The sequence below is a fragment of the Xenopus tropicalis genome, chromosome 5 (genome assembly GCF_000004195.4).
Source record: "Xenopus tropicalis strain Nigerian chromosome 5, UCB_Xtro_10.0, whole genome shotgun sequence".
NCBI classification, from domain to species: Eukaryota; Metazoa; Chordata; class Amphibia; order Anura; family Pipidae; genus Xenopus; species Xenopus tropicalis.
The window spans coordinates 126,877,019-126,895,420 of NC_030681.2; the positions used below are offsets into that span (position 1 = coordinate 126,877,019).

Consider the following 18,402-nt stretch of genomic DNA (forward strand, 5'->3'; position numbering starts at 1 on the left):
CTATTGATAATTACAGGCATAGATCCACCAATGGAATGCCCCTATAACCCTGTATGCAGTTGTATTTGGCAGGTACAATGTTTTTAATGTTTAGTGCAGTGAAAATCCAATCCAATATACTTCAGAATCAATCCACAGAATCCAGTGCAGCAAACTGAACAGTGAGTGAGTCAGTGAGTGCTATACTTATAAGTGGCAGTAGGGGGAGGCACATAGCCAAGTCCCTCCCAACCCCTAACTTGCATGGCAGTCAGATACACAAGTTAGGGAGCAGCAGAAGACCCAGGACACAACGGGGCACTACCCTTATGGCCTCCTCTATAGCAGTTGTTAATTAGGTACACGTGTAGAGGCAATTCACTAAGGGAACCCCAGAACTACCATCTCCTGTAATTCATCATTGAATTTTGACTATTTTCATTTCATTCATTTTTTCTGTACAGTCTGGCATAGTTTGATTCATTTTGTTAAATCTTATATAAAATGCTGACTACATTATTGATTTGCAACACCAAGTGCTATATTACATGGCTGCCCCCTGCTGCCCTTTTGTCTCCGCTGCGCCCAGGGGTAAAATGCTCCTGGAGACTGCGCTGCCATTTCTGGCTACCCACAATCATTCTACCTGCGGCAAAGCGCTTATTTAGAATAATAGCACAACCTTCCCTGAGAATAGCTGCCCAGTTTAGCATTATGCATTGAGATAAATGGAAGGCTCTGCGTAACTCACACACAGAATGAAACACACACTACAGCCGGTGTAACAATCAAGAGGTTCAGGCAAAACCCCCAAAAGCTGCTGTTTATATTGGTTTTCATTACCCTGCTGTAGCAACCAGCTAAACTCTGCCTCACATCCTGCAGCCAGAGAAGCCATGCAGTACCTCTGCTCACCAGGAGGTGGCACGCTAAGCACCAGTTTGGAAAACTCTGCATTCAAAAGCAGTAGAAAGGAAAGTATGATTTACTTATTTTATCTCTGCAGATACAATTTGTTCTCTGTAAGGCAAAATTTACAGTACAAAGCACATTCAGTTTAGGTAAATTGTCCAAAGGAGCTGACACAGTACAATAACCAGATCTGTGTGTTTAGCATTTTCCTTCCCGAGCAGTCACTAAACTCATCACAGCATAATGGCAAACTTAGTAGCAGAATTTGTGTTTAGTCACTGGGAAAATGTCTATGAAGGAAATCTAAAGGAACTGGACATAAGTTTTCCTTTGGTGACTGTAATAACCTTAAGGGTTTTATTGCCGGGGGATTCACCAGCACTCAGTTGAAGTAAAAAGGCCGCTTGGATGAGCAGGAAAACCAGGGCCGCTCCTGCCATGTGGCAAGCTGAGAACCTTACCTCAGGCAGCAAAGAGCAGCCAGTTACCTGGGCGGCAAAAAAAAGACAAAATGAACCTTTTTTTAAAACCAAAATTTGGCTCTGCTAGTGCAATAGTGCCCTCTGCACCAATTCCAACGCTAAAGTTGTAAGCGCTGAGCGGGAAAGAGGAGGCAGATGAGCATTGGGTGAAATGTATTAAAGGGATACTGTCATTATTTTTATGGTATACTTTTTATTTTTGAAGTTTATCAGAGCACAGGTCACATGACTGTGGCACCTTGGGAAATGAAGAATATGGCTAGCCCCATGTGGAATTTCAAAATTAAATATAAAAAAAATCTGTGTTTTTGAAAAAACAGATTTCAATGCAGGAGAAGCTCTATTAACTGATGTGTTTAGAACAGTATTCCTTCAAAGAAAAATAAAAGTCCACTTGATACTAGATAATCATGGGGAACATTTTGCAACTCACACTGTGAATCTGTGAAGTGAAATTTCAATCTATGATTAATGGGGACATCGGCACAGGGGGCAGTACACATAGTGGAGATACTGTTCATTAATATGGTTTAGCATGTCACAGGGATTTTCTACAACTGCATTCATTTACATCATGTTCCCAGCCAGTGTAACCATCCCTACATGCCTAGATTAAGGTGTAGGGGGTGGGGAGCATAGAAGCCCAAATCATATATAAATATTTGAAATACCCTGAGCCGCAGGGCAAGTAGTGTTGGTCTTTTAGTCATTTTTATTGAACAGAGTCCTTTTTAGCTCTTAATGTTTGTATCTGTTGTATTTTTGTATGTAATCTGTATATTCATTGTATACACCCATTTATTGTGCTGCACTATGAAATATGTTGGCACTTTTTACATATTATAATAATAATAATAATAAATAATAATAATAGATATCCAAGGCTACTACTTGGCCTAGCACCCACCCTGCATTCCCCACAATTTCCCCCTTTGCCAACACCTGGCCTTACAGTTTCCTTGCCAGGTGTGCCACTTTCTCCCCCACCCAATCAACATACAATATGTATACAAGACAAGAGAATGTTGAAAGAGAATGTGTTGGTGGATAGAGTGTTAGGGCTCTGGCACACGGGGGAGATTAGTCGCCCGTGACAAAACTCCCTGTTCACGGGCGACTAATCTCCCCGAGTTGCCATGATCCGCCATCCTGCCGGCGAACATGTAAGTCGCCGGCGGGATGGCACACGCGGCAGCGCGATTTCCTGAAATCGCCGCAAAAGACTCGCGGGTCATGGCAACTCGGGGAGATTAGTCGCCCGCGAACAGGGAGTTTTGTCGCGGGCGACTAATCTCCCCCGTGTGCCAGAGCCCTTAGAGCAGAGAGGGCTGGAACTAGGGATAGGCAGAAGAGGCACGTGTGAGTGGGAAGAGAGTGTCGAGGGAGAGAGTTCGGTTCCAGAGGAGAGAGTGTAGGGCCAAGATTAATGCACATATGAAGTGTTAGAGCCATAGCACCCAATCAACTGATTACTGTTGCCAGATTGTGGCAATAAACAGCCCAGGTATCAGCAAAGGTTGCTAGTTTTAGACAAACCTACTGGCAGATGTCCAATATTTACATATAATTATATTGCAATTGAGATTGAAAAAAGCTGCTGTTATAATCCATCCATGTGTCATTCAGCACTTTGCACAGGGGTGATATAAAGGCAATAAGGTAAGCTGTACTCCATTTCTGTGTGTAAACCAATCAGGCAAACCCAGGTTGATCATGGAAAATGGCTTACCTCATTTATTGCCAGCTGCTCGCCCCCTCCAACAAAGCGGTGACCAGAAACGTGTAGTTCTTCATAAAAATCCTCATCACTCCCCAAGTCATCAAACAGCGAAGGTCTGTTCGTAGACCCATCATTGAATACTGCAAATTTCAGAGAAATAATACGATTAAAAAAATGTGGTTATTTGTGAATATAGATGCTATTAGTAACAGCCCTCCTGCAGCCAGGACTATATTTCCCACAGTGCTCTGAAGCACTTTTCTCTACATACTATACTCTATTCTTCCATCTATCACGCTTCCTTGTTCCCATACAGAAATAGGCTAAATAGTTAGAAGCAAGAGAGCCCACTGACACCTGGGCCCACTGGGAGTTTTCCTGGTACCCTGGAGATCAGTCCAGGCCAGCCATCAGAAACTCTAGGGCCCCGCACACGTTATTTATGTGGGGCCCCACCATGAACAAGCGTGTAGTACCAACATTTTGGCCATAACCCTTGTGTGTGCAATATAAACTGCTGATGTTACTCTAAGGGGCGCATTTACTAACCCACGAACGGGCCGAATGCGTCCGATTGCGTTTTTTTCCTAATGATCGGTATTTTGCGATTTTTCCGGAAATTATCGCGACTTTTTCGTTACCAATACGATTTGCGAGTTTTTCGTAGCCATTCCGAAAGTTGCGCAAAATCTGGCGATTTTTTTCGTAGCGTTAAAACTTGCGCGAAAAGTCGCGATTTTTTCGTAGAATTAAAACTTGCGCGAAACGTCGCGCCTTTTAAGTTTTAACGCTACGAAAAAGGCGCGACTTTTCGCGCAAGTTTTAACGCTACGAAAAAATCGGCAGATTTTGCGCAACTTTCGTAATGGCTACGAAAAACTCGAGTTTTTTCGCGCAAGTCGTAATGGCTACGAAAAACTCGCGTTTTTTCGCGCAAATCGTATTGGTAACGAAAAAGTCGCGATAATTTCCGAAAAGTCGTAAAGGCGCCGAAAAAATCGCAAAAAATACAAAAAAGTCGCAAAATGTTTGTTTTCCAATCGGAATTTTTCCAATTCGGATTCGAATTCGTGTCTTAGTAAATCAGCCCCTAAGCAGTTCATATAAAGAGTTCCATTGATTAATGTGCTAATAAGTCATTCAATTTATAGGGGGTCAGTGGAGTTTGCCCTAAGTTTAACCCCTTCCCACCTACCTGCCCCTGCTCTGCGCTGTCATTGCTTGATATGAAGGTTACGTAAGTTTTGGCATTAGTTACATAAACTGCGTAAGCTTAGGGGCCCCAATGATTTGCTGTGGGGCCCAATAACCAGTCAGTAAATAGTTTATAAAAATAGTAAAAATAATTAGTTATGTGAGTTTCTTTGAAAGTAGCGTAAGTTTTTGCACAAGTTACTTAAATTGCATAAGCATAGGGGCCCAATGATATTGCTGTGGGGCCCAATAAACTACTGGAAAGTCCATGTAGAACAGTGGTTCTCAACCTTCCTAATGCCCCAACCCTTACAGTTCCTCATGTTGTGGTGACCACCAACCATATATGTGTTTTCAGATGGTCTTAGGTGATCCCCTGTGAAAGGTTTGTTGGACCTCCAAAGGGGTCCTGACCCACAGGTTGAGAACCGCAGATGTAGAAGACCAATTAAGTTAATTAATTCATTGGTGGTGAGTGGTGTCTGCCCCTTCTCTGCATTGTCCTTTGCTTTTACGCAAGTTACCTAAGTTTCTTGGCAACTTGGCAAAGTTTTAACGTAACCTTACGTAATTTATGCACTTCTGCGATAAACCCAGGCCCCCTTCCGAAGCAGATTTTCACAGGGCCATGCACAATAGTACCCCCTCTCCCCCCCTGATGGCGGCCCTGGGTCAGTCCGACACTGAACAGCAGTGTTATAACTAGGTGGGAGCAGACAGAGGCTAAGGACCCATGATTCCTGTTCTGTAAAAACTGTGACCCCCATTCCCATGGCCTAAAAGTGGTTTGATTCCAACCAGGAACTATCTGCAAAGAGTTTGTATGTTTTCCCCTTTGCATGTGGCCCAAAACATACAGGTAGATTCATTAGCCTGAAAATATTAAGATTGTTAGTTTTGCTGGGGCAGGGACTGATGCATATGATGTACAATTGCTGCAGAATATGCCAGAGCTACATATATTCATTATAAAAAGATGATTTAAGCAATACATAAAGAAGCACCCATTCCTTGCAGTAACTGAATACAATATTCCTCTTTCTTAATAACAAGAAAAGCAATGGGATTGTGAATGTATGGGGCTAAGGGGCTTTCGGTATATGTATATAATGAGATCATGTGAGTGAGTCACTGCACTACAGGGATTAGTATTCCCACAGTGAAGTCATGTTCCTAGTGAGATCCCAGCAGCATAACAATAAGGCCATACTGGAGGCTCAGCTGTATGGCTCCTATACTGCTGCCTTTCCCTGAATGTGTGATTCACTCCTTCCCTCAGAGAAAATCTATTATCTCAGATAGGAACTGGCCATGTTCTTCCGATGCTCAGCAATTTGTAAATGTAATTGCTAATGAAAGCGACATTTGTCTGGCCCTTTCTGCTCTGCTGGTTCTGACTCTTGAAACAATGTAGCAGAGGTCAAGTCTTACATGCTTTTGCACAGGTCTGTTAATGAGTTGGCTTAAAGGGACTAGGGGTAGGCAAGGAAGGCATTTGCCTTGGGGGCAGTTGCACTTTAGGAGTGAGGGAGTGAGCAGAGAAGAGCAGTGGGCATCCAGCGGAGAACTGCAAGAGGGAAGTGTGGGCGATCATGGCCAGCAGGGGAGGTTTATGTGTATGGATCAATGGGGGAGAAGTAGGGTTGCCACCAGTCCAGGCACGGGGCATAGCAGGCAACATTAGGGGCTGGTGACATTTTGTGGGCGGGTTGGTGATGTGGAGGAGCGGGACTATGTTGTGGTGCTCAACCAACTCCCGATTGCTGTGACATAGCCCTGCCCCTTGATATCATTCACTTTACAGTCCTGTCGAAATTTCCTAACTTGGAAATCCCCACGGGCACTTTTCACCCAGGTGATTCTTAAAGAACTGCTGTCCGGGTGAGAACTGGACAAGTGGCAAACCTAGGGGTGTGGTTAAATGCTGGACCAAGTAGTATTCGCCTTCAGCCGCTTAGAATAACAATATGTTTAATTTTTGGGTTCACATCCCTTACATTTCTGGGCTGGGCCCTTAATACCTACATGAATAACAGGGACCATTTGACAAATATATAGCATTTTCCTTTTCAGTTTAACCAGACATAAATTGTCACAGCCTTATATTAGTCTGTAGAATATTGTGCATGCTACAGGGAAATACCTATACTGGTGTGGATTCCTTATACTGTTCTGTACAGGCTATGAGAAAACCTAGACAGATTCACTGTACTGTATGGAGAGTACCCCTGATAACATCACCTCCTTTTCTGGCTTCTTGTAGCAGGATTATAACACAGTAGGGGGCTTGTGGGAATAAGCTTTTGTCAGAGAGAGTCACTGGATGCTTACTGTAGGTAATACTTAAAAAAAAAACAACTAAAAAATAATATTTATCATTATTATTATTATTAATAGTAGTAGTATGTTTATTGTTAGTGTTATTATTACTGGTAGTATTATTAGTATTATTATTTCCTTTAGGCAAATTCTTATAAAAAATGTCAATGAAGATGGACCCTCACATAATAGGAGTCCTATCTGTAGGCCTTTACTGGGCTTAGACTTTTCAACCACTCTGGAATTTTTTACTCCCAGCAGAGACTACAGTAAGGGGAGTGGTTTGGGCAGAATAGTGCATGATCTGGGTGGACTGGTTGACCCTTCTTCTCACCTGTATTTCTGTTCCCAGCGTTGGTGGAGAATGGGGCATGTTCTGAACAGAATGGAGGCCTGGCCAAATATCACTAGAGATGAGATCAGGGGACATTGAAGTAAACATTTTAATTCTAGACTTCTTATGGTGTCTTTGTTATTTCTAGTGTTAAGCCATTACAAGCTGCTGCCATGTCAGCCAATCACGAAAGCCAAAACAGTATTGATGAAACACCAAACACATATCTGGAATATTGTAACCTTTAACAGCAGTTGAATGCAAAATAATCACTAGTGATAACCATAATAATGTCAGCAGAATGACCAAAAATACATCTGTTACCGAAATCTGACAGTCAGCATCTATCTGACAGCAGAGTAACAAAATACACACGTGAGACAGTCTCTACAAGAACTGGTCTCAGGAGATTGTTACCATAACAACTGTCAATTGATCTAATCCGCTGGGAATATGTGCGTAAGTGGGAATGTCCGTCCTGCAACCACACATGGCACTGAGCTGGGAAAACCACAGACAAAACAAGTCTTCCGGAACGGTTTGGTCTCTCTAACTGGCTTCTCCTAGGTGTGCCGTACAGAGCCTCCCTTAGCAGCTAATATTATAGCAATAACAGTAACACTGGCAATTATAAAACAATTATTACTATTCATTATTACCATATATTGTATTTATGTATACTCATTTAATAATAATAATAATAATAATAATAATAATAATAATCATTTACATATTTATTTTATTATACATTATATTGCATTTATTTATATTAATATTATTTATATCTCTTTTAATAGAATTCCAGTATATTAGCATGCAGTGCCAAGTAGCATCTGTTTTGGTAAATTATCCTCAAGCTGTGGTAGACCCTTCTGAAAACCAGGCTTTCTGGGTCAAAACCGGACAGGTGGCAACCCTTGTCATAACCATTAAATTTCTGCCAGTCCAAGACTGGTGAAAGTTTTTGGGTTCCCAAGTATCCAGGTTGGCACTTGCATGTATTCATAAAAACAGGCAGGCATGGACGCATTGATTTACCCTGCAAGTAACCATAAGTAGGGTTACCACCTATCCTGCCCTGGGGGGGCCCGCAACATCACGGGGGTGGGACAATGACACGGCAACCAGCCAAATACAGAAAACTGGGCAGGTAGTTTTGACCCGGACAGCCCTACTGAAAACTGGGCTGCCTGGGTCAAAAACCAGACAGGTGGCAACCCTAACCGTAAGTAGTTTTTGTGAATAGCATCAATGAGTGCTCCATTTTGTGTCAAAACCAATGCTTTGCATTTGTGCTTAAAGGGACAGTAACACCAAAAAATTAAAGTGTATAAAAGTAATTACTATATAATGTAATGCTGCCCTGTACTGGTACAACTGGTGTGTTTTCATTAGAAAGACTACTATAGTTTATATAATAAAGCTTCTGTGTAGCCACGGGGGCAGCCATTTACAGGAGAAAAGGCACAGGTTACTTAGCAGATAACAGATAAAACCCCATTATATTCTACAAAGCTTATCTGTTATCTGCTATGTGCCTGTGCCTTTTCTCCTTTTTCCCAGCTTCAATGGCTGCCCCCGTGTTGACATAGCAACTCATTTATATAAACTATAGTAGCGTTTCTGTTGCAAACTTACCAGTTTTACCAGTGCAGGGCAACTGTACATTATATTGTAATTACTTTAAAACACTTTCATTTTTTGGTGTTACTGTTCCTTTAAGTCTGCAAATAAGGCTTTTTGGTTTGTTTGATTTCACAACACTTGGTGCAAAGTAAAGTAATTGTCCTTTGAATACTGGAATGTATATGAACAGAAATGTAGTACCCTTACAACAGTTTCTATTTATACCTATATATTCATTTGTTTTTTCTTGTCCCAGTTACAATGCAATTTGCAGGATTACTAACTATAAACAAGCACTAAGAACTCTCCCTACCAGAGTCATTTCTACCAAGACATCAGGATTAACGGACATTTTTGGTGCTGACCTTAAACTGTCAAAGGCTGTCATACAATGAGCGGCAGCTGCACAGTAATGAATATGGCATTTCTTCTTCTCATTCTGATCTTACACCCTAACCAAACTGCTAGGGGAGTGCACAGACACACTATTATATATCTATATTTGCCATCAGTCTGATCAGTATTACAGGTATTGAATCCCATATCCAGAAAGCTCCAAAGTAAAGAATGCATATTGGGAGAAGATCTGCTTATTTGGTGACCTTGCCAAATGAGCGAATCATACCGTGTATGGCCACCTTAAGACAGTGCATTTCATTTAAAATTCAATGTTGTTGCCTAAAGGTTAATGTATTCATCTGGAGAAGATTTTATTCTCCTTTATTTAACAAACATTTGCCTACGTCTGTCCCAGACATTACGCAGACAAATGTACAATAAATGGGTGCAGCATACACCGAACATACCTAGAAGCAATACAAGTGATGTAGAGGGCCCTGCCCAAAAGACCTTACACATCTGTCTCTTATCCATGGTTTATGGAATATTTATATATTATCAAGCAGTGGGTCATAGGGTCATGCTAAAGAAAGTGTAAACAAAGAAGTGCCCTTTAATGCTAAGCTGTATCACGCTAGAATGTACATTTTACAGTCCAATATGTCTATGCCAGGAATGGAGCTTGTAAACAAACACATTAATGTATGGCATTCCCATAACATTCCTTCTAATGGGTGCATCACTGCGCATATTTCTCTATAACAATACACGCCTTGTGCAGCATTCCATGAAACAGAATGCTCTACTCGAGGAAGATAGGAGGTATCTGGCTGCGTCATTCATACTGTTGCTTATAACAGCAGCCTGCTCCTATTCTATTCTATTTGCATTGAAATGTGTTTAATTCAGCTTCTTCTGGTCATAGAATGGTGGCTTCGATGTTTCAAGAAAATACAGTAGGCAAAATCAATGCTCTTTCATATGTTTAATTATTGCCTTACAGTCTGTGGACTCAAGCATTTGTTCAGGCCCCTTTAGCTGCTTATATTGGTAATTATGCAATAGCTTCACATAAGTATTCTATCTTCCAACTACCCTACAGCACCCTAGTTGACTTTCAGTTTGGAGCTTTGGGTGGCCAGACGCACTGTCTAGGAACCATTTGTTTATTTTTATGTCAAGTATAAGCTTCACAACACAGTAAGTGACACCCATATCATCTGTGATGGGTTAGGTGCAAGCAAGGCTATTGGCTGAGCTAGAAGATAAGCGGATGTGTTTGCTTGAAAGGCTAACGTCAACACAGCAACACACAAATATTTTCTGTTGGATCATCATAAGTCTCATAGTATATATGTAGTATCCTACATATATGTCAAACACTTTTTTTAATAACATATGGGGTTCACTCTAGCAATACACACAGTGATGAAATGTTTTATGTAACTATTTATACCAGTTATACAACAATTATACTTAACATCACAACTATTTTACCACTACAATGGATAATAATCAGCACATCATTGTGGGTACCCCATTTACACTGTTATTTACAGATCTCTGGTGCACAAGCGGTAGAGCGCAAAGGGGTGCAAGAGTGCGCCCTCTAGTGCTCATCTAACAAGTACTTGCAAATGGCTGATTGTGGCCTTTTTTTCACACCACTTTATGCACCTTAAATGACATGTATGTTCTGTGTTTATTTATACTGTACTCTTACACTCAATGGAAAGTGGTTAAAATACAACCCCACAAATGATGTATTTTTCATACTTCTCCTTTAACATTTTGGTAACCCTGCTATTCTCAATGGTGTTTTGTCTGTTTGAATGTGGTTCTTTTCCAACTGAGACATGCTGAGACAAACAAGATCCCCCCACCTCTCACTGACTGCAAGTCATAGCCAAGCATTTAAATGGCTCAGAATGCAGACAGGGATTATGGGTCTTCCTGACAGCAGTGGGATTTAATGAGATAAGGGCAAGCTAAGCTATATTCTTCCAAGTCAATACGGCTCTGTGAATTGTTCTGCCTTGGTAAAGATTTGCCTTTTAATTATCAAGCTTCTTGGCCCACAGAACTGCTGAAAGCAAAGAGCTGTTTATAATGAAACTGAGAGTGTTTATATATACAATCTGAAAGGGACATTCATTTAAATTGAAAATTACAACTTTGTTGAGTCCAAAGAGAAACAAGCATGCAATTTTTTTTGTCTGTTCCTCGCGGTTAAAATTGATAAATAAAGAATGTTCTATCTGCAAATAACACTGCGTTACATGTCAAAAGTAATCTCCCTACTTTGTCACCTTGTGTTCATTTCTTACATGCCAAGACTGTCACTTCTGATCAGCAGCCATTACATCAGGCAAGCAAGACAACAGGGTATTCAACAATGGAACCATAAATTCCCCTGCATTCTGTTCCTTATTTCATGTTACACAGGGCTCACTGAGCTCGGACCTATTTATACAATAACAAAATAGAACTGGATTCTATTGCAATTCGTTTTTATATTTTTTGGGGAGGAGGGAGATAGAATTGTCCACCCAGTGCTTTTACCTACAGGCGTCACCAGCAGTAAAAGTGACTGCTGAGTCATATTCACTCATTTTCTGATGTTTCCACCACCATTATTCATTTTCTCACACGGTTTCTCTGGTGATGAATAATTTATGCCAATTAACAGCCTTCAGAATATAGCTCCTTCATAAAAGCTCTTGCTGACAGAATGTGTTGTAAATGCTGCTATTTTGGACAAATTTAAGCCAAGCACATTTCTTTATGGATAGCGAAAGTCCCCTCAGAGCTGTATGGCCTGTATAAAAGCACTCAGCTGCACTCACTGAACTCCTCTGTGACTTAATATTGGTACAGTAGGGGTACATTATTCCCTATATAACATGAATATGCACTTTAACCATGATAAGAAATACAAGATACAGACAACAACAAGAGGTCCCCTGCACCCATTATCAATATATATAGGATATTAAGACATGCAGGTAAAGTTTTGTCCCTTTGTTTATTGTATAATGAAGCGGTAGAAATCTTGATGAAACAGATGAAAGTGAGCGTAGGACTGGCCAGAAGGGATGACTTTGACGTAGTTGGCCAGCTTGAAGTATATTGCAATATATGTACAAACAATCCCAGTTTTGCTTAAAAGCATGGGCATATCTTGGTAGCTTAATGAACAGAATGTCTTAATGTCCTATATATATTGATAATGGGTCAATGGGAGAGGACCTCCTGTTGTTGTCTATATGAATGTTGTTGTCACAGCCTAATTGCACCCCCGCCTAATGGTTTAAAATTTAGTGGTGAGCACAACTTTCCCTTTTTTTTGCTAAGAAGTGCAAGATGATACTGTTCACAAGTATATTTCTGACCCTTTGATGGCTGCAAATAAATCCATTTTTCGCTTTTTTTGCATGGCATTAAGCACTGAATAATACTACAATCCACAAGAACTCAAAAATTCATTCTTAGGATAATAAAACATGGGGCTGATCAGCATCTCAGAACAGCTCTGCCTACTGTCCAAATTGGCCAACTTGCTACAGTCAGCAGGAAATAATGAAGTTAGCAGAGGAACATCTCATCTTGTGATGTAGTTTTACTTAGAACTGACCAGAGAAACGTCCGATAGCTCTTTCCCACCCACTAACTATTTTCTGAGCAGAGCAACATCACAAAACTTTCCTCTGCTGGCTAACTTCATTTTCATCTGAAATACATATACAATTACATTCATTTGTTTAGTGGGTTAATTTGGATGACACATCTAGGTAGTGCTGGCTTAAAGTGGACTATGGAGACTATGCAGAAATCTACTACTGACTCAGACATAATGTCAGCTTACATTTATACATGTGTATAAGTATATTTGTATAGCACCAACAGCACTTGGGTAACCGTCACAGACTGGGATGACCGTAATGTATAAAAGCATAATTAAACTGGAGATGAATGAGAATATAGAGAGAAGGAGTGCTCTGTGCATTTATATTACTCACGCATGAAGAGGATAATGTTAAGGATTTTATTACCCCCTAACTGAAACAAGCCTTAAGGGATTCAGACTGGCAAAAAGATTACATCAGGCATTAACAAGCAATTACATGACTAATGGATTATTAATGTATGGAGATAGCAGTGACAGGCGTGCAGTTTGCACATATATATCACATGGTGGAAACCCAGAAAATACTTCAATAGTTTGCAATTGAAAAATAAAAAAATGTGCAATCCCATCAGATTAAAAAGCACAGGCAAACATTTCATCTATATTCACCGCTAAGGAAAATCCTTTAGGGGACAAAACAAATAGAAGGTACAGTTTTGCTATTTTTCATGATTAATGACCTTTCCTATTTATCAGTAAGGAGACAGTGTTGCCTTGGCCAGAATACCAAGATAAACAGGCACATTTTCTGTAAAACCTCATTGCTGGCTGGGAGCAAAGCCTGCATTCTTCACATACTGTGATTTCCATGACAACCAGTTCGACCAAATATAGCAGCATTGACTAGGAGTGGGGGCAAACAAATTAAAAGCAATTATATTTGACATATCTTTCTAGTAATGTGACTGATCAGTACATGTACTGTACTTAAACTATATTGAAATTAGAGGGAATCTTGACAACATTCTACCCCATAGCAATAGCTTGTTATTTATAAAGGTATGGTTTTAAGCATTAATTGCTAAGTAAATATCGTGCTAGTTGATATTGCCCTGCAGTTGGTAAGAGGAATGGGGAAGAGAGTCTAACCAATCAGCTAGTTGGCCTGAAGCACCAGTCTTATTGTACTCTGATAACTATTTCAGCCCTAGCTTCTTTAAATAGTGTCATTTAGCAGTAATTGTCATAGATACAATGGAGTCATTTACTACCTGCAGTGTAGGGTACAATCTGTCATATTTGTTTGCACTTTGCACCCTTTCCTGCATGTAGAAGAATCTGGACTCAATTTGTAATGGGTGGGGGGGGGGGGGAACGTAGCGTAGGTGAGCCCTTCCGGCCCCTTACCCATGGATCAGCCATACAAGCTAGGGAGCACTGGTGGGAATGGCCATAATGATGCTCTGCACTCGCCACCTACCTGTGTATGGGCTGTGCTCTGCACCTTGCGCTACTTTTTATTCATCATATTATATAGCTTTAAGAAGGGGCTGGATGGCTTCTTAGCAAGTGAGGGAATACAGGGTTATGGGAGATAGCTCTCAGTACAAGTGAGGGAATACAGGGGTATGGGAGATAGCTCTCAGTACAAGTGAGGGAATACAGGGTTATGGGAGATAGCTCTCAGTACTAGTTGATCCAGGGACTGGTCCAATTGCCATCTTGGAGTCAGGAAGGAATTTTTTCCCCTCTGAGGCAAATTATAGAGGATTTTTTGCCTTCCTCTGGATCAACTAGAAGTTAGGTAGGCTATATATAGGCTATATAGGTTGAACATGATGGACATACGTCTTTTTTCAACCTAACTTACTATGTTACTATTGTGCAGAGTGCAGCCAAACCCCCAAATGTAATGCTTTTAAAATGAACTTGCATCCAGGGTCTCAGTAAATTACCCCCAATGAGTGGGTGCATCACATATACTTGAACTAATTGGGATCTTAATATCCTCCAGTCACCACAACATACTGTATACTAAAGTAAAATTCATTGGGCATACAATACAATTACCACATACTGACCTAAACTCACTTTATATTTCTACTTCTGCCCTGTTCTTATGGTTCTCCAAATATACAATAATATTGTGTGGATTATAGCTTTCAGTCTGGGGGTACATCTCAGGGCTTTGCTTTCGTTTCCCAGCTCTTTCCTTTCATTAGGCAGACTAATTTATTTCTTCAGCCCCAGTTCTCACAACTCTGCAGATACACATAATAACAACATGTGACAGCCCAAACCATCAATCTGGGGAGAACTTGCTGCTTGCCTACCAGCCATGAATTTTAGACTAAGTTAAACTCTGCCACTTCAGAATGAAAATGGCCAAGAATAAAGAAGCTCTGAAAGCAAAACTTCACAATTGTAATTTGTGGCCGACCCTGAAGTTTGTGGATTTTTCCCAGAATGAATGGAATTCTTGTAAGTAATTAAGTCAACATTATGCTGTAAAACAACAGAAAAATCCATACATGCATTGCCAATGCTTGGGATTGGGGGTGGGTGTTCATTTTTCAAAGACCCCCAAGCCCCCTGGGGAATGCAGCCTTTGTGCTAAAGTGCTGCCCCACTGGACAAAAATGCTATTCTTCTGCGCGGCTGGCCCTGTGCCAAAGCCAGTACATAATTATTACTATGTATAGCGTCCCATGTCTGTGCCTTGCATGGCGGCTCAGCTCCCTGGCAGACACAAAGCTGTGATTGGGCGGAACAGGGTGGGAAATCCCTTACCCCTCTTACCCCAACCATCCAATCACTACACAGCAGGCTCCTGTTGGGAATGGCGCCTGTGGGTGGGGAGATGTTAGGAGGAAAGATCAAACAAGGGCACAACTAAAGAGTCAGAAGGGGAGAAACATAGAAAGGCTATTAAATAATTAAACTATTATAATAATAAAATATAATAATATGTTTAGAGATCTATGTTTTTTTTTTTGCTTTTTATATGAAGGAGTGTCTTCCTTCTGTGCCTGTTATAGTTTGGTATAAATGTAATATATAAATGACAGCCATGCATTAGTAAGGACAGAATAGGCATGTTAGAGGTGCAGTGAAAGGCTTATGGCATCCAAGGCATTTTAACTGCCATGCCTCCATGTTCTACCTCTGGCAGATGCTGGTACAATCTGGTTGGGATTTCTCTAGAATGCTATACTTGCCTGACAGCCACAGTGTCTGCAATAGGCGGTTACACCCAGACACACCCCGGAGCCACCCAAACACCCCTTCTGGCTCCTGAAATTTAAGACTGCCCTGCCTGAATGTTAGTAAATCACCTGTTAGTAAATTAGCCCTATATTGTGATAGATGGTTTTAGTATGTACATCAGTGACATTCAGTCTGCAGCTGGTGTAGAACATCAACCTATACCCTCCAACACAGAGGCTGTTGAAAATTCTGGGGCTTGTAGTCCAGTTTTTTAATTATTTGCCTTTTTCTCCTGCTTTCAAATGGGGATCACTGACCCTGGCAGCTAAAAACGATTTCTTTATAAGGCTTCAATTTTACCGTTATTGTTATTTTATTACTGATCTTCCTAAGCAGGCATTCTCCTATTCATATTGCCATCTCTCATTCAAACCACTGCCTGGTTACTAGGTTAAATAGGACCCTAGCAACCAGATAGCTGCTCAAATACCAGCCTAAAGAGTTGCTAAACAAAAAGCTAAATAACTAAAAAAACATTAAAAATAAAAATTGAAGACCAAATGCAAACTGTCTCAGAATACATCATACAAAAGTTAATTTGAAGGTGGGCAACCCCTTTAACAATATTTGCATAAAGTATTATCTGTTGGTTAGCTGGTTAAATGCTGGCCAGTTTACCTCTCTTGTGACCTTATTCCTGGCCCAAAAACCCAGGCCCGGATTTGTGGAAAGGCCACAAAGGCCCGGGCCTAGGGTGGCACAAATTTGGGGGCAGCATGCTGCCCTGCTGCACCAAAATGTTGAACTTTTTGGGGGGCGACGGCGACGGACAGGGGGCAGCCTCGAGGCGCCCCCGGATTACAAATCCGGTGCTGGAAAAGCCAACTAAAAAAACCAAACCTGTAGCTTTTTGGAAACAACACAAGGTTGTTAGTGGTACAGTGTGTGGGACTGCTGCCTTGCATGGCTGGGCTCCTGGGTTTCATTCCAGCCAGGTAATACGTTTGTCTGTTCTCCCTGTGTTTGTAAGGGTTACCTCTGCTACTACTCACTTACTATGAATAAATATAATAGAAGAGATCATAGTGTGTATTTGATATAAAGCGCTGCGGAATGTGTTGGTGCCATATAAATAAAGGCTGACAATGAAAGTATGGCTAGAAGAGGAGCTTGCGTGTTGGAAAGCCTGAGACCGCTCAGCTGCATGTCAGGGAGCAGTTCCCTCTGCGGATTGTCCGAGCCTGAGGAATTTGCTGTAAGCTATTTGGCAGCCTCAAGGGGCGGCACGGAAACAAGACAAGATAAATACAGAAAGAATTCCTTGTGCTCATTCTCACAGTAGCTGAATAAAAATATAGAAATACTTTGCATATTTTTGCAGTGACCCTAATTTTATGAGATGTGGTATTATATGTAAGTGTATCATTATGGATATAGGGCTACTTGCATAGGCAACACTGCACATAGTTACAGTACATTATCACAGTACAGACAGTAAAACATACAATGCCATCAACAGATAAATTGTAAGCTCTACGGGGCAGGGACCTCCATCCTCTTGTGTCTTTGACTCTTATCTTATTGCAACTATATATTTGTATTTATTGTTATACTTTGTATTTATCTATTATTATCTGAATAACCCCCTGTTTGTATCAATGTATTCTACTGTACAGCGCTGAGTACTTTATAAATAAAGATATACATACATACATCAATACGAATTAATGGGGCAGTTCAACTTTAAGTAAACTTAGTATGGTATAGAATGGCCAGTTCCAAACTTATCAATTGGTCTTCATTTTTTATAATTTTTAAACTATTTGCTTTTCTTTTCTGACTCATTCCAGCTTTAAAGTGACTCCAGCAGCCAAAACACTCTTTGAGGCTACAATTTCATTGTTTTTATTACTTTTTCTTACTTACCTTTCTACTCAGACCCTCTCCTATTCATATTCCAGTTTCTCATTTGAACTACTGCCTGGTTGCTAGGGTAATTTGCACCCTAGCAATGATATAGCTGCTAAAATTCCTAGCTGGAGAGTTGTTGAATATAAAGCCTAATAATTCAACAACCACAAATACACAAATTGTTTTAGAATAGGTTTCTCAACATCATACTAAAAGTTAATTTAAAGGTTATTGGTCACTTTAATATTCTTACAAAAAACAAGTGCCACATATTAAGAGACACAAAGGAAGGAGGTATTTGCCACACAGAGCTTACAATCTAAAGTAACTGACACTGACTAATATGAGCAGTCACATGATGAATAAGTGAATTAGTGGCAGGTCAGACATCCGCAGGCTGCACATCAAGCTACTTTGATAAACTATCGCCCTGGGACATTCTGGACATTCTGATGCATTAAGCTATTAAACCAAGCTTAACTAACTATCAAAATCTACTTACGCTATGTGGCTGGAAAAGGGCTGCATTTCCTTGGCACCTGTTGTAAAACATTGATAATACTGGACATAGCTCAAGAGGATGACACAAGGCTGATATCTCCAGCTTGAGAGTTTTATATACAATCTGTGCCTCTCCGGCTACTGATGGACTACAATTACCAGCACCAGCAGTAAGCCTTCAGTTGTCAGAGGGGTGCTAGGGACAGAAGTTCAACAATAGCCAGAGGCACCATAGACTAGAATTGGCATT

General features: G+C 40.7%; 1 protein-coding gene across 4 annotated transcripts in view; it reads right to left on the reverse strand.

Annotated features, from left to right (window-relative positions):
- The window catches only part of arhgef4 (Rho guanine nucleotide exchange factor 4), a 113,049-nt gene that overhangs the window by 31,648 nt on the left and 62,999 nt on the right, over positions 1-18,402 (reverse strand). For all 4 annotated transcript variants that reach the window (XM_031902569.1, XM_004917799.4, XM_031902570.1 and 1 more), the window contains one exon: positions 3,103-3,233. In XM_031902569.1, coding sequence (XP_031758429.1) covers positions 3,103-3,233 — 131 coding nt within the window. The remainder of the gene's footprint in view (positions 1-3,102; positions 3,234-18,402) is intronic.